At 40.2% G+C, this 15791-nt stretch overlaps 1 protein-coding gene across 6 annotated transcripts in view; it reads right to left on the bottom strand.

The window, feature by feature from the left end:
* Positions 1 to 10422: 10422 nt before the first annotated feature.
* Positions 10423 to 15791, bottom strand: part of NCOA1 (nuclear receptor coactivator 1) — a 211595-nt gene continuing 206226 nt past the window's right edge. Inside the window, exons 22-23 of one of the 6 annotated variants that reach the window (XM_032497135.1) lie at positions 12904 to 12960; positions 10482 to 12818 (exon numbers count right to left, since the gene is read on the bottom strand). In XM_032497135.1, coding sequence (XP_032353026.1) covers positions 12916 to 12960 — 45 coding nt within the window. In that variant the 3' untranslated portion in view covers positions 10482 to 12818; positions 12904 to 12915. Of the gene's footprint in view, positions 12819 to 12903; positions 12961 to 15791 lie in introns of all 6 variants that reach the window. The other 5 variants (XM_032497136.1, XM_032497132.1, XM_032497131.1 and 2 more) reach the window with 5 other exon arrangements.

The raw sequence follows: 15791 nt of genomic DNA, 5'->3' as shown, positions 1-15791 counted from the left end.
GCAGTTTAAACAGCATATACGGGTGGGAATCCGATTGGAATCTACTGAGAAAGAATGGGAGGGAAGGTAGAGGGAACTGTTTTAAGAAGCTTGAATAGGAGGAGAGAGGACAATGATTGAATGGGGACTGGAAAGGTGAATGCTGGGTCCCATGGTGGGGGGACAGGTTTCTTAGATGCTTGGGCAAGTTGATGGGTGAGGAGAAGGAGAAGAGAGATTGAATTTACTGAATAGAATAACTGGTAAGAGAAGTTCAGGAGAAAATAAGAGGTAGGGTCAAGGGCATAAGGAAGGGCTGGCTTTGCACAGAGAGAGAGGACACTTTTTTGAGAATAGAGGAAAGGAAGTGGGGGAAAGTATGAATATACATTAAATTTATAGTGAAAGAAACACCTGTTGACTGAATTTCCTATGAAGTGGGACACATATAGCCTCTTATAACAAGGAACAGACTTACTGAGCACTATGTTATATAGTATAGCATAGTGGTTTAAGTTCAGATTCTTGTATCAAACTGCCTGAGTCCAAATCCTGCTCTCATACATTCAAGCTGTGTGACCTTGGGCAAGTCACTCAACTTCCCTGAGCCCCAGGACCTTCATCTGTAAAACAGGGATTTACAGGCGTGCTGTGTGGATTAAATGTGTCAGTATGTACAGACCCCTTGGAACAGGGCGGGGGCACTTGGTGCTAGAACCTGAGTGTAAAAATGTAAGACTCAGCCCTCAAAGAGCTTTCAGTCACATAAGCCAGTGTCTAATTCCTTTTCTGCTAGGGACTGATGCCCTCCACTCCCTGCTATTTCCATTCAAAACAGTTAGGAAAACGTTTCCATATGACACTGTATTTTTAAAAAAAATATTTAAGTTCAAATTCTACAGTAAGACAATGATAAAGCCAAAGAGAGTTGAGTGTCTACACAGCTTGGAGAGAAGAGCTAGGCAGATCCCTAAAGCAAAGATCTGAGCACAAATAGCATAAATTTTTACCCAGGTGAGGAAAGGACAAGGCACTCATGTGCTGACCCAAATGAGAGCAAGACAGTAGCCAGGAAGTGGCAGCTTTTCTCATTAGAATCAGATAAGATCATTATCAGAGCTAGACCAGTGGTTCTCAAAGTGTGGTCCCTAGATCAGCATCACTTGGGTACTTGTTAGAAATAGAAGTTCTCTGGCCTTACCCCAGACGTACTGAATCAGAAACTCTGGTTCTGGTAACTAGAAGCAGCCTGGTCCTGGAGGCAGCCAGCCTAAAAGGTATACGGTAATGTGTGTGATTTAGATGGACACATTATGGTAATGTACAATGTGCTTATAAGGAGGAGCCAAGATGAAGAGCAAGAATCTGGCACTAAGTACACAACATCTAGCCTTGCATACCACATTTACAAAAAAAATATTCTCCAATGGAGCAAAGATTGTGCTGCAAAAACTAGAAAAGGTGACAAATCCTTGAAAAGACTCTCCGATGCTTTGGTAAGTTTCTTACATTTGAAAAATGGTTTATAATTAACAAAGTGCTTCTATACGCACTAATCAATCCCGACGGTTTTGTGAATGCTGGCAGTCTTGTCTTAAGTTTACTGATTCAGAAAGGCTTTGACTTGCCCAAGATCAGAGTCAGTGGCAGGACTGGGATCAAAAAAACAAGTCTTTGGCTAGTTTAATTTTCTCTTAACCTCCCACAGTTGGTTACTTATTTGGTTTTCAGTCATCTAGATAGTAGTTAGAGAATGGTTTGAAAAGGGGTCATGAGTAGTTCAAGTGCTGTAAAGTGTATCTTCTATTTTAAATTGGCTAATTGACATTCTGGATTATAAGTCAGCCTCCTGTGACTGTGAGTTGTGTGACTCAATACCCTAGGGCCCAATTATCATTGGATGAGCTGACAAAATTGAGTTTTTGAACTTGTAAAGCTGAGGATCAGTGCCTTGGTCATTGCTTCTCATGGGGCTGGCAGAATGCAGAGGGTGCCCCTGGAGGGGCATGATAAAATCTCATTCTGTGGTGGTTTTTATCAACATATCCTCCATATCCTCTCCACAGATCCTGAGATGCCACCCTAGGGTGTGCATTGTTTCCTGCTTAAGAATCGTGGCAATAGTGAACCACTGATACTGACGCGAAGGTGTTAGTGTGGAAAATGGCTGAGAACCACGGTCCACAGCTACCATGACCTCACAAGTTTTAGCCATCCTCTGAAGTCAAGGTAGCACAGCCCGAGTTTCTTCTCTACGTTAAGGTCCAGATACTGTAGGTCTTAATTCTGGCCTATGGTTGGGTTTTAGCCTCTTGGGCTTTGCAAGGGCCAAAAAAATGGTACCCAAGTTCTGAGCCTAGGTTCTTGAGTTATAAGATAAAAAGCAGATGAAGAAACAAGATCTCACTTTTATCATCAATAAGTTAGAAAAGAGCTTTATGAGATAGCCTGAATGAGCTTGCTAATTTCCTGTCTTAAGGGAAAGTATGAGTAGACTGAGCAGATACTCACCAAAGTTGTTCCATCCCACTGGTCACATGGAGAAGTAGAGAGAGAGAATAAATCCCCCGCATTCAATCTATTAAACCTTGATAGATTAGTTCCACCCACTTGAGAAATATGGACCAAAGGCAATCATCTGCCAACTAGGTCATTCATTCAGCCTGCATGAGGAAGAGAAGGAGTGTAGCAACAGACTGGGAGCATTGTTACTTAAACTCACTCTGTAAAGGAAGAAGTGAGGATACAGCATTCTACCTCCTCCCAGCACTACATATAAGGAATTCTGAAGAAGTGCTAATGATCCAAGAGGAAGACTGTTCTGGCAACAAGTACAAGATGTATTTGTTGGGAATGGGGAGGAAAGTTGGGACATCAGAAAGGAGTCTGAATGAAATAATCAGGGCAAAAGACTGTGATGAAGTGGCTGCAAAATGAAAATTGAGCTGTAAGAAATATGGTGTTATCTCCTCATGGTACAAATGGAAAGAGCAAGGCAGCTGACAGTCCCAAAAGATTTGAGATTAAGGCTGAACTCTGCTACTCAAAGGCTATGCAACTTTGCCTTAGTTTCCTCACCAGTGAATATTTCTAACAAGAATTAAACCATCAATTCAAGTTTGAGGATCAATTTAAACAATACCCTACAAAAGAACTATATGTCTGTCACCACCACAGACAATGTAGTCTCTTTCAACGCAATCATTATACTCCGTGTTTTTCTCCTGTGTTGCATTATTGAGACATCAGATCAGGTCCTTGCACTGGCTGGGATGCACAGTACAATAATAGCAGTGTTTATAGGTATCCTTGATTTGCTGTTGACTGACTTGGAATGCTTTTAAACCTTTACTGTTAGGTATGTTAATTTGTTGAGAGTTTTAGCAAACACTTTCTATCAGAATAAGGAAGCTCCCTTCTGCTGCTAGTTTGCTAAATTAAAAACATTTTTCATATATGTGCATTTTTTAAAAGTCAAATAACATTTTTGCATTTACCAAAATGATCATAAGGTTCTTCTCCACTGTTACTGTGGTGGATTGTATTTCAAGACTTCAAATACTGAACCATCTTTGTCCCTGGAATAAACCCTGCTTTGGCATGATTAACATGAGGGAGGCAGCCTAGTTAAGAGACCTGGGATCCAGTCATCTCTCAGTCTCGTGGCTTTAAAACTTATGCTGACTTCCGAATTTGTATCTTCAGCCCCAACTACTCCCCTAGATTTCAGCCCTGTCTCTACCCAACTGATTGGACATGTCCTCCTCTTGGATGTCCAACAGGAATCACAAATTTGTGACAGAAAATAAATTAAACCTGCTTCTTACCCCATCTCTGTTAATGGAAATTCCATCCTTCCAGTTGTTCAGGCAAGAACCCTTGGGGTTGTTTTTGATTCGTCTCTCACTTCACATCTGGTATGTCAGCAAATACCGTTGTGTCTACTTTCAAAGTAATATCCAGAATCTGACCGCCTCTCACAATTTCCACAGCTGTAACTCTAGTCCAAGTCATCATCTCTCGTCTGTACTATGACAGTAGCCTCCTGCCGGTCTACCTGCTTCTGCATTTGCCTTCTCTACAGCTATTCTCAACACAAAATCCTGAGTGATCCTTCCAAAACCCAAGTTAAGATCACATCACTCCCCTCCTTAAAATCCTCCAATGGTGCCCCCCATCTCAGAGTAAAAGCCAACGTTCTTATTCAGGTCTGCAAGGCCTCACACCATCCTGGCCCTCGTTACCTCTGCCTTCATCTCATACAATTCTCCGCATTCACTCAGCCTCAAGACTGTTGTTCCTCTGCTTAGAAAGCTCTTTCTCCATGTTGCCATGGTTCACTCTCTCACCTCTTTCAGGTTGTCACTCAAAAGTCACCATCTCTGAAGACCTATTCTGACTTTCCTGTTTTAAATTGCAACCACTCCCCTCCGGTAGTACTCTCTACCCCTCCTTCCCTACTTAATTTTTCTTCAAAGCACTAATCATCTAGCACATCACATGTTTTGTTCATTTGTCAATCAACGATCAGTAGAATGCAAGCTCCACAAAGGCAGGGGTTTTAGTTTTCTTCACTGATGTAGCCTCGGTGTCTAGAACAGTACCTGGGAAATAGTAGGTATTAAATGAATACTTGTTGACTGAAAATATATATATTGTTATTACTATTACTTTAAAATATTCATTCTTTAAAATAGCTATTGTTCAGTATTTTAAAAGATAAACCCTTAAGAGTCCCAAGACTAACCACAACTTACTTTTTGCAGTTGATAAGAGTGACTGAAGTCATCACTATATTTGAGGTTATAAAAATCACATATCAAAGACTGATTTTAAAAACTAGAACTGGTTCATTGTACTATTCTTTCTACTTTCATATACACATGAAAATGTCCTTAATAAGAGGCTTTTTAAAAGCTTTCAAGAGAAGGTAAAATGAAATTTTAAAGCCTAGGCTTAGATATGTATGAGTCTTTAAACAGAGTATATTTTATGCACAGCCTTTTCCCCAGCTGGTTTTGGTTGAACTTTAAAAGTCTAGCTAACTGAATAATTATCATTTAAAATACAATTGCTAACATCAGAAAAATGTTAAAAAAAAAAAAAGAAAAGCTAATTTAAAAAATTAATGCCTATTTTATTAAAGTTTGCAAGCTAAAAAGGAAACTTAACAGGAAATATGCAGCCTAAAATTTAGTATAGGCAGGTGTGTAATAAATTACTTTAGATTTGAAAGCAAAGCAGAACTGCAGGACTGGCTCTTCAGGTATGAGGAAAGGAATTCCAGGTAGACATTTGTTCTGTTAGAGGAAGGTGTTCCTGTACAGTGACCTGTCCCATCTGTCCACTTTCCAAGTTGCTTAAGTTATTCAGCTTCCAGAGGCAGTGATTTTAAAGGCCAATCTCACAGAAATTTCACAAAAAGCCATCTTATGCTTGTTTAATTTCATCATGAATCACTTCTCAGTGGCATTATATTGTAGGTGAAAGATACAGTAGGGCATTCTATATATTCATCTTGGGAGAGAAAACTGGAAGGGATTGTCTCTCCTGATCTGCCTTTTCTGTTTTCTCATTAACTGTAGTCAATCCAAGGGGGCGGAGAGTGGGAAGGGATAGACGGGATTTCAAAACTGTAGAATAGATAAACCAGATTATACTGTATAGCACAGGGAAATATACACAAGATCTTATGGTAGCTCACAGAGAAAAAAATGTGACAATGAATATACATGTTCATGTATAACTGAAAAATTGTGCTCTAGACTGGAATTTGACACAACATTGTAAAATGATTATAAATCAATAAAAAATGTTAAAAAAAAAAAACTGTAGTCAGTCCAACCAGCTGACCTTCAGTGGGGAAGTAATTTCTGAGGAAAGTAAAGGGTTTAACAGTTAAGCTATGTAAATATGCTGCTTGGGACTGTAAGTAATGAAGTACTACTTTTGAGTAACTTTTATATGAATTAATTTTTTTAGACACCATCCTTAAAAAGTGGTAGTATTAAAGATAAGATGTTCTGTAAACTCTCGAAATATGTAGAGGCTCACATTTCATGAAAAAAGAACAATTATCAGGATAGACTCATGACTTCATCTCGAACTCCTGGACACTCTGCAACCTTCCTTTAGCTTAACAACCCAGACTCTAGGAAGACAAGTTAGTGCCTGGTCTATCCATCAGCTCCTTTCCCTTATTAAAAATACTGCTTCTGAATCTATTTCTTTAATCAGCAGTTGAGAGCCTACTAAGTGTAAGGCACTGTAGGGGAGAAAAAGAGGTGTGAACCTCTTCTTCAAGAAGCTTACAATGTGGTGGAAGAGAAAAACATGTATATATAACTGAGTGCCAAATGGAGACCCCAGCACTGCACAAGGCAGTACAGAAGTGGGGCTAAACTAAGTGTGGGCAAGGAAGGCTTCCTGGAAAGGGCATCTAAACTGAAGCCTTGAAGGACAACTTGTAAGGAGAAAGAAGGAGCATTATAGACTAGGGAAAGAGAATGAATATGGCAATGGAAGAGGGAACATGCATAGTAAATCCAAGAATAGAGACTAGATCAGTGTGGCAGGATCATTTGTTTAGAGAGGGTGTAGAGGATCTTCAAGCTTAAAAGGCAAGGAGATTCAGATCAACTATAGGCAAGAAGTAGTCACTAACAGATTTTGAAGGTTGTGTTTAGAGAGACTTCTCTGATGATTGTGTAAAGGACGAATGTAAAGGCATGAGGATAGTTACTATAATCACTCCCAAAAGATAATTAAGTCCAGAATTCAATCTCTAATCAGTGGGCTTAGAAAGAAGAAGACAGCTATGAGGCATTCCAAAAGACAATTTGCAATTTGGTAATATGAGTGGGAGGAAGCCTTGAAAATGACCACTAACAGAATGATGATGTAATTAATTCAGGTAAGGAACACAAGAAGATATTTATGGGGAAATGAGTTATTTGGTTTGGGACTTAAGTCTGAGGTGCTGAGGGTAGGGGTGCGATCCATCCATGTGGTAATGTTCACCAGTTGGAAATTGAGGACTACATCCTGGGTAGAAGAGCGGACTTAACGATGCATATAAATGTAAACTGTACTGGGTTCCAGGGAAAAGATGAAACTGTTCAGGGAGAGTATAGGGACTTGTTTGAGAACTATTACCCTCACACACATTTAAAATATGGGGAAAAATCAGTATTTTAACACATTCAGTATTAGTGCCCAATTTTATTTTCAAAATGGAATACCCCTACAAGTTTTTAAGGAACTTGGAGTTCTAGAGAGAAAGGTTTAACTCATAAGGATTTCCAGAGCCTCTATGTGTCATTGTCTAAGCATGCTTTGATCTCTAATAGTTGTACTGGGCAGTGGAGACGATGACAGATTTCATCACAAAGCCCAAGGATCGACTCTTGGGTCCAGCACTTACCAGCCACCTGACCATACAGCTGAGTTTCAGTTTCACCATCTGTGAGATGGGGCTATGACCTACTCTACTAATTGCTTCATAGGATTTTGAAGGTCAAATGACATATTGTATGGGAAAGTGCTATACAAATTAAGAAACTATTAGCACAAGAGTATTAGCCTAGCAATATAGCCTGGCAGAGTAGAAATGACAAGAATTTAACTGATTATAATAATCTCCATTATTAGGAAGGAAGCAAATTCAGGCAAGTGTCGCTGTACTTCCCACACTGCCCAGCACAGTGTCAGTACAGCAACGGCTCATCAAAAATGAAATAAATACTAAAAACTCGATCTAAGGTTTTTTGTTTTATTCCATACCTTCGGATGTCTGGGTATCTGAGAGGGAGGAAAATCTGATGGAACAGAAATTATTCCTTTTAGTTCTTTTCTCAAGCCAATGTCTCAGGTTTACTACGGATATCTTTCTGGGCATCACTTGGTCCTGCTGGTTGCACAAACTACCTAAGTTCTGAGACAAGCACAAATGATTAGACCAGAGCTAAACTTCAGCATAGGAGAAAGATTTATTGTCTGCAGGAGGATCAAAAGCTAGGGAAAAGTGAATGCTTCCATGATGCACTCCAAGAAACCAAATTTCTTGCCTCACAAAAGGGATCCTCTGTCAGTCGTTTTATACCTGCCCCACAAGGAACCCACATTTCCTCAAATTCTTTTAAGCTAAGGGGATGAGGCTGCAGTTTCATGGAGCCCCTTCTTCATTTCCTGTTAAGATATGCAGGGACAGGATACCTCTCCCAAAACTGTACTGGGATACCTGCTACGTTATGCCAAAGCTCACCCCCATTTAGGCCTCCAAAGGGCAGCCTCTGACTGCATCCAGAGAAGGGGCCAGGCCCTCTCTTCTCAGCCCTTGAGTTTTCACCCCTCTTCTCAAAGCCTGTTTTCAAGAGTTATTTCATGTAAGAAAGCACTGCCTAAGGTCACACAACCTTATTAAAGATGAAAGTCTGCAGACTCTGAATGAGTCCTTAATTATATAGTCCAGGAGAGTGAATCCAGAATTTGGAATTAGAAGACTTGGTTTCAAGTCCCAGTTCCACTGGTAGACAGCATTTGTGTCATGACCTTTCTCTTTACAACTCCCTCAAAGGACTGCAGAGGATTGAATGAGATAATGTACCTAATTTTGCATCTTAGAAATTGTTTCAGTGCAAAGTTATTTTCCCTGAATTTAAAAAAAATATTGTCATCAGCCCCAACAGACTGTGTAAAAGATATAAAACCTCTACCTCTGGCTGGATAGGGCTAGTCATGGAAGAGAACTTAGCCCCTGGCTGACACAATTTTCAAGTGAGGATCTCAAAGCCTAGTTCATGTTCCTCCTGGAGCCAAAGGCTAATTTAAATTACTTTCCAGTCCACTGGTTGACAAAATTCTATTCACATGTTTGAGAAGTCAAGCACACTGGTTAACAATTTAAAAGAATCGCTCTCTGGGGCTCCTTCCTGTCTCCAAGCCCTCCTTCACACGTGCCATTCCTCAGAATTTTCACCCTGCTCTTCACTGAGCTACTTGCTCCTCATCCTGCAAACCTCACTTCAGATGCCACTTCATCCTCAAGGAAACATTCCTTCACTCTCCAGGCAAGGTCTCACTCACAAAGCGACTTCTAACTCTCCTTTATATTTCTTAATTCTATCGTGATTATAACCATGTAAGCACTCCCCATGTGACTATAAGCTCTGGGAGAGCAGGGTTCGTATCTGTTTGGATCCTTCCATATCCTTAGTGGCTCAGATAAAGACAACGCAATATATTGAATGAGGCCAGAGCTTTGTGTTTCTTCAATCTTGTTAAGAGCTCTTGCGACAATGAGCATGAAGTATATAAAGAAAACTAATTTAGTGCTGGCAGAAAAGGTTCTGGACGGAAAAATGCTTCCTTTGGCAGTTTTCTCCAATAAAAATAATTTATGGGCTTAATTAAATCATCAAGATCCTTTTCAGAGGTACAGGAATGGTCAAGGATCGACCTTGCTCTGAATTATTCACTTGAATATTCAAGTGGAGCAGTTCTTCTGGGAAGAGCAGTTAACGTCAATAAGGAAATTAGCACAATTTCCTTTGTAAACAGACAACTGTCCTCTCTTTTTCTTTGATTGTTAGGGCCCAGGAGACAGTTTCTAAGTACAGACCCTATCTTAGGCAAAACCAGGAAGAAGATGAAGTTCTGTCTCAACCTCACTTTTTCCTCAATTGTTACTACTTGTTTTTCTAATGGCCTTCCCAACCCTACCTTGGGATAAATTTAAATCAATGTTCAGCCTCATGTAAGAGAAGTATCATTTTTACCTTACTCTGATTTTTGGTTTTTCTCTCTTCAGTTTTGTTCCCCCAAACATATATATGACAACAGCTACCAAATTTGTGTGTATTTTTGTGTGTAGGAATGTGTATGCGATAAACACTCTCCCTCTCCCTCTAGAATCACAGTTGCTCACCTACTCCCCCTCCTAATCTTGGCCCACCCCACTTGGCCAAGTGTTGGTGGATTTAGGCTGCCTTTAAAACACACAAACAAGAAACAGGGCTTACATTTTGTAAAAATGTCATTGTCAGGAAGGAGCCTCCTCAAGTAAGATTCAACATCTGTATACTGTGTATAATAATACTAAATGTTAGTATATAAAAACGAATGATTGAGGCAGAGATGGTATCTTGTAGCTAAGAAGCACTGCTTGGACCAGGTCTCCTGGGTCAAGAAACAGCAGGGCCAGAATGCTTAATTATCAGACAAGCGGCCAGAGTTAGAATTTCCTCACAGCCTACTACCACGACCTCGCTGTGAACTCAACTTTCACTGGGCTGGTTCTTATTAGGGTGACTTCGAGGAGCCCTGGCTTCAGGGATCCTGTCTTTTATTATCCCTTAATTATTCATTAGTCATCTTAGGCTTTGGCAATTCCTGCAGGACGTAGGTTTCATTTCTTCCCTGTAAATGAAGAGGCAACCCACAAGGTTGTTAGACAAATTCTATTCAGTAGCTGGAAAAGTGAATTTCCTGTGGAATGACAGGAATTACATAGAAGCAAGCAATTTTATTTTCCTCAAATGTAGCAATAATTTTAATCTGTACATACATAAAACAAACAGTGCAATTATAAAACCTTGAAGGTGACATGCATACTTTAAGGTGCAGTTGGGATGGGGGAGGATGTTAGCATCTCCAATTTTCCTTACCACTTTTTTTTTTTCTAGTTTCTTATGCAAAAGTACTGAATCAGGAAACTTCATCTGGAATGCTGAAGTTAAAGGTGAACTTCCTGAAGTCTGCACGTCTAAATATCACAAACAAAACAGAAATGACCTCCTAGAGCAGTTTGGGAGGGACTAGAGTAATATGGCTGGGCTTTCAAGCTGGGAATGAATGAAATCAGGGATGCATTTTCTCACAAACTAAAAGAGATAATGTTTGTAACTGAGTGTCCTATTTCTGTTTCATAGTTGCTACCCACTTGAACCCTTCCACCAATCTTTTTATTCGGTAGTTTCTGAATAGATGCTGTCCAGTGGAGTTACTCGTAACTAGGGGTGGTGAGATGCAGAAAGGAGGACCTGGGAAAATGGCTTCTTCCTTGATGTCTGAGTCCATGCTCCTCTTCCATTGTTAGTTCTTATGGCCTTTTCTCTGCCACGGAAGCAGAGGTAGCTGGTGCACAATGTCAGATGTCTTCGTTCACAGGCCCAGAGGTGCAGTAAAGGTGACTGATGGGGGTCTACCTTTGCTTCTTCCACAATACCTTTCTCAAGCTTTCCTGGCCTTGAAGTGGAACTTCTAGAACTGGAAAGTCAGTTCACTGGGTCCTTGACTCAGAGGCCAGGATGAGACAAGATGTGGCAGAGTGACAAGACATAAAGGGAAAATATGGTACCAATTAGCCTCAGAGCAGGATAGAGAGATTTATATTTGCACTGATGAAAATTCAGATTCCCAAAGTCAATCAAAAAAAAAAAAAAGAAGATTTTCTTTGAGTACTAATTTTTCTCTGTACAAGTAGCCTGTGCACTTCTGGTGATAACTCCTTGTGCTGCTCCCGTCGGATGGTCCCAGGGACACTCTAGGGCAGGATGCTCTAGCTCATCTGGAACAGCTCATCTGGAACAGCTCTTTCTGGCATTTTGATTTGAACCCCAAAGTAAATCCATACATGGCGTCACAGTTATTAAAATAATAAAATATTACTAGCCAAATGTAACTGCAATTCAATGTTATATTTCACACACAGAAATTTAGAAAAAAATCAAGAATATGATAATAAAACCATAAAATTAAACAGAAGGAAATCAATTTCTACAAGAAATCAAATATATTTACAGTGAGATTTAAAGGGAAAAATAAGCTACTTGAATCATAAACTTAATTTTTATTTTAAATAACTTTAGCTACCTCAGCTGTTAATACAATAAAAGCAGAAAGAACAGGCTGCCTTTTTTCCAGATCTAATCAGAAAACTGTATCTACAATAATTGACATTAACTCACTTCTTGTCCTTCACCCATCTCATCAAAAATTATTGCATTTTCCCCCAAACTGTAATTTTTGGATTCCTCTGTGAATATACTCATTTCATCCTCGTTCCTGGAGGCATCTTGGTTTAAATCCATCTTTAAAAAAAGGAGAAGGGGTACATATGTGGAGGCAAAATATTCTCTTGAAGCCAACAGATATAGAGTTGCTAGAAGAAGCTGACTGTACACACAAGCTGCCTGGGGTTGGGAAGGGGAGCGCTGTTGACTGAGGGGCATGTGACAGCCTTTGGTGGACGGGCACAGGCAAAGCCCCACCGGGCCCTTCTTCCTGGGTGGGGTCGGGACTGAGCCAGAGGAGGCGGAGCTTTATCTTCCCCTTGGAACTGGTCGTTTTGGTTCTCCTCTGAAAGCCTTCATCCAGATAAGAAGCCAATGACTGATTACAAAAATAAGAATAATTAAATTTGGCTCAAGAGAGAGATTGTCCAACTGTTCTGCCTTGTTATTTTTTCAATATCCAAGGCCTTTACAAAGAAAGAAACAAAAACATCTCTCAATCTCCCAACAAAAGTGAACTCCTTTTTTTTTTGCTCCAAATGCTACGACCTGAAGAATGGCTGCAGATTGAGATATCAAAAATCTCAGAAAAATATATAATATATTTGTATATCTCTGTATGTCTATTATTTAAATTTCACATTCCTTTAAAAGTGGTTATTCAGTCAGTAGCTGCTGAAGGAGGCTCTTCTGCTGGGCCTGGGGGGTCTGTGGTCCTGCCGTGGGCTTTTGAGTTCCCAGTGGACCAGGCTGGTTCAGGTAAGGGTCCCCGCCTACCAGATTCACTGTACACTGGACATCAGCAAACACCTGAACCTGTTGCACCTGCTGGAACACAAATAAAAGATGTGTTTAGACAGAAGGGTCTGCCCCCCCGGCTTATGAGTGGGTACTACTTGAAGTGGAAACTCACTAGAGCATTCCTCTAGTCTGTAGTCACCACAGAGAAGAACTCTTCTGTCTTCTTGTCCTACAAAAAGAAAATCGCTGCACTCATTTTGCTCAGGGTTCTGGAAAGTTCACACTTTAAAAATAAAATCAAAATTGGAATGGTCAAGCCTCCTACAGGGTTGCCATCAATACTGAAAGTCAGCATCACTGCTAATATTGCCAAGATTGGGAAAAGCCCAGTTGCAGTCTGGGTATCCAGTGGCGGGTTTAAAAATACATATATTATTTGGAAAACTGGTTTTAAAAGCATTCTATGGATGACTCTAATAGGATAAAAAAAATCTCTATGATGTTAGAAAATGAAGGGCTTTAACTCAGTATTAGCAAAATAAAAACCACCACACCTCAGTAATAGGACATCAGTATTACTGAAATGAATGTCCAGAAGATTTGTGTAGTATCTAATTACACTATTACATAGCTCCTTTACATACTGCCTTTAGAATTACAGCAAAATATTAGTAGAACAATTTTATATTTAACTTATTTTTCCTGATAGACAATCTATTTAAACACATAAGCTAAAAATAACAGTAAACAACTAGCCGAGAACAGTGTGAATTTTCCCTTTAACTATTCTCAGTAATAATACATATATTCCTTTAAAAACCTAAGGTTACATAGATTTAACACTTCTATTGGGAAAACAAAGCCAGAAGTTAGCCTTTACCACCCAGTCTTACTAAAATTCATTTGTAGAACTGGTGTGGCCAATATCACACCTATGAATGTTCCAGACCAAGAATGGAGACGGCTTCTAAGGCATCCAAGTGCATCTAACCAAGTGTCTCAGCATTTGGCAAACTTGTGCCTCACGTTTAATAGGTTCATGAAGTATTTTAGATTAGTGATGCATTTTTTGGTCATTCATCACTAAATTCATGCTAATTACAGTCAGCTTTTCTGAAAACATTTCTATCCTAATTGAATAAAAGTTGTTTTCCATCAGCCTTCATTGGCCAGATGTCAAATGTCCCGACCACCCAATTTCTCCATCAGTCTTGCCCCTGATGTTTTCTCCTCACGATGCACCTCCATCCTCACTCCGCTCTCTTGGGTGAGGCAGAAAGTCCTTCGCTGAGCTTTTTTAGTGTCTGATGAATTAAACCTCCGCTGAGCTCAGGATCGTTTCTCTACTCACCCTTCCTCTCATCCTCCACTTTCCCCCAGTTTCCCAAATACTGCTTCTTGCCCCCATAGGCTCCCATTTGTTTTCTTCTTCTTTTGGGTTCTTCCTCATGTATCTAACATCCACCAGCTCTCTGTCTGAGTTTATTCTCTAGCTGCCTCTGCGCCCTGCACTCACTTTTGTTCTGTGTAGCTCCTCATTCCTCCTCTTTTCCTTCTAGAGCTCCAACCTTGGCCTTCCTCTCTCTCTCTCTGTCAACAACCCCCTACCAGCCCTCTTCTTCCTTCTCTATTCTCTGTGTTCTTTCCTGTGTTCTCCCCTGACTTGCCTCTTCCCTATCCCAGCCCTCCAAATGCAGGCTGCCCCCCACCCTCCCCCAGCCCTCCTCTCCTTGTTCTTTCCCTTCTCCTTTTCTGTACATCTGTCTCTATATTTCTGTCTAACTTACTACCCAGCTTCTGTCTGGCAAATACAGAAACATTAGAGCAAACAGAGATTTCATGATGCGCTACCACAGAAAGAAGATCCTGCCACTGAAACTTAACATGAGCACAAACTATAGTGCATTTAGGCCCTGACTAACTTTTTTAACATAAAACTTCATGTTTGTATGTTTCAACATGTGAAATACTGGGACAGAGTGTAAGGTGTTTCAGTTCCCAAACACTTAAAAAATTCTTGATAAAGGCATGATAAACTAGAGAAAAAATTCTGCTCCTTTAAAAAGAATGCTTTTCTAAAAATGATAGTCTATTCTGAACTTTAAAAAACTGAGAAGACAAAACCAAATTCCAAAATGTAGACATTTCAGCCATTTTGAACAATTACTTAAAAACATGGTGCTTTAGACCAGACCTCAAAGGATTTCTGACATTGCTACACCTTCACAGGCAGGCAAAGCAAGACAAAACAGAGTTTACAATTTTTCAGGTGAGAAGAGTGGTGTGAGAATTGAGTCCCAACCTCTGAAGATTTTCCAGCATAGTTTTTACTTCAATTTAAATACTGTCCCAGGACTCAGAAACTTTAACACTAAGCTGTTTTGTCTTAACTAATCTGTTGAGCTGCCCAGCATTTGTCTCTGTAGGTGTGAGACATGTAATCATTTTCCCCATCACAGAATCCTCTCTCTTCACCCTCACAGGACTCAGATCCTATTTCCTGATGCTCCAACTATGAACACTGTCTCCTAATTGGTTTTCCTTCTCCTGAACTGGCCACCCAGTGCTCCTGCCTTCCCCCTGTCCTCCCTCAAGATGAAGCCGAAACTAGCTTTTATCACTGTTCCCCTTCAGGGATGATGCTTCATCTGCAGAACTGAATCCAAATTCCTTAGAGTTCAGCATTCAAGGCCCCTGGAACTTTGCCCCAAACTACCAATTTTAATTCTTACGAATTCTTATTACAAACCTTCACCTTCAGTGGATTTGGTTTCCCAGGACTATGCTGATATTACTGTTCCCTTATCTCTGTGCCCTCTAACTTCCAATCCCCTAGACTTCCAAGCTCACCCCCTTCCCCAGCCTCCAAAAAGCACAATACCTCTCTCCTTTGCTTGCCTGGCTAACTGTCCTTCAAGACCAAGTTCAGTCTCATCTCCTTTAATATAAATGCTCTTCTGACCATCTCAGTAAGCTTTCCTTTTAATGCTTACAGTTCTTGTTACTTGTAACATAAATTTGAGTTTGCCTTCTTTAGTTATGTGATAATTTATGTTTTAT

This window comes from Camelus ferus, chromosome 15, assembly GCF_009834535.1.
Source record: "Camelus ferus isolate YT-003-E chromosome 15, BCGSAC_Cfer_1.0, whole genome shotgun sequence".
NCBI classification, from domain to species: Eukaryota; Metazoa; Chordata; class Mammalia; order Artiodactyla; family Camelidae; genus Camelus; species Camelus ferus.
Note: the sequence above shows the minus strand (reverse complement) of the source record. Positions and strands in the feature narration are given on the sequence as shown.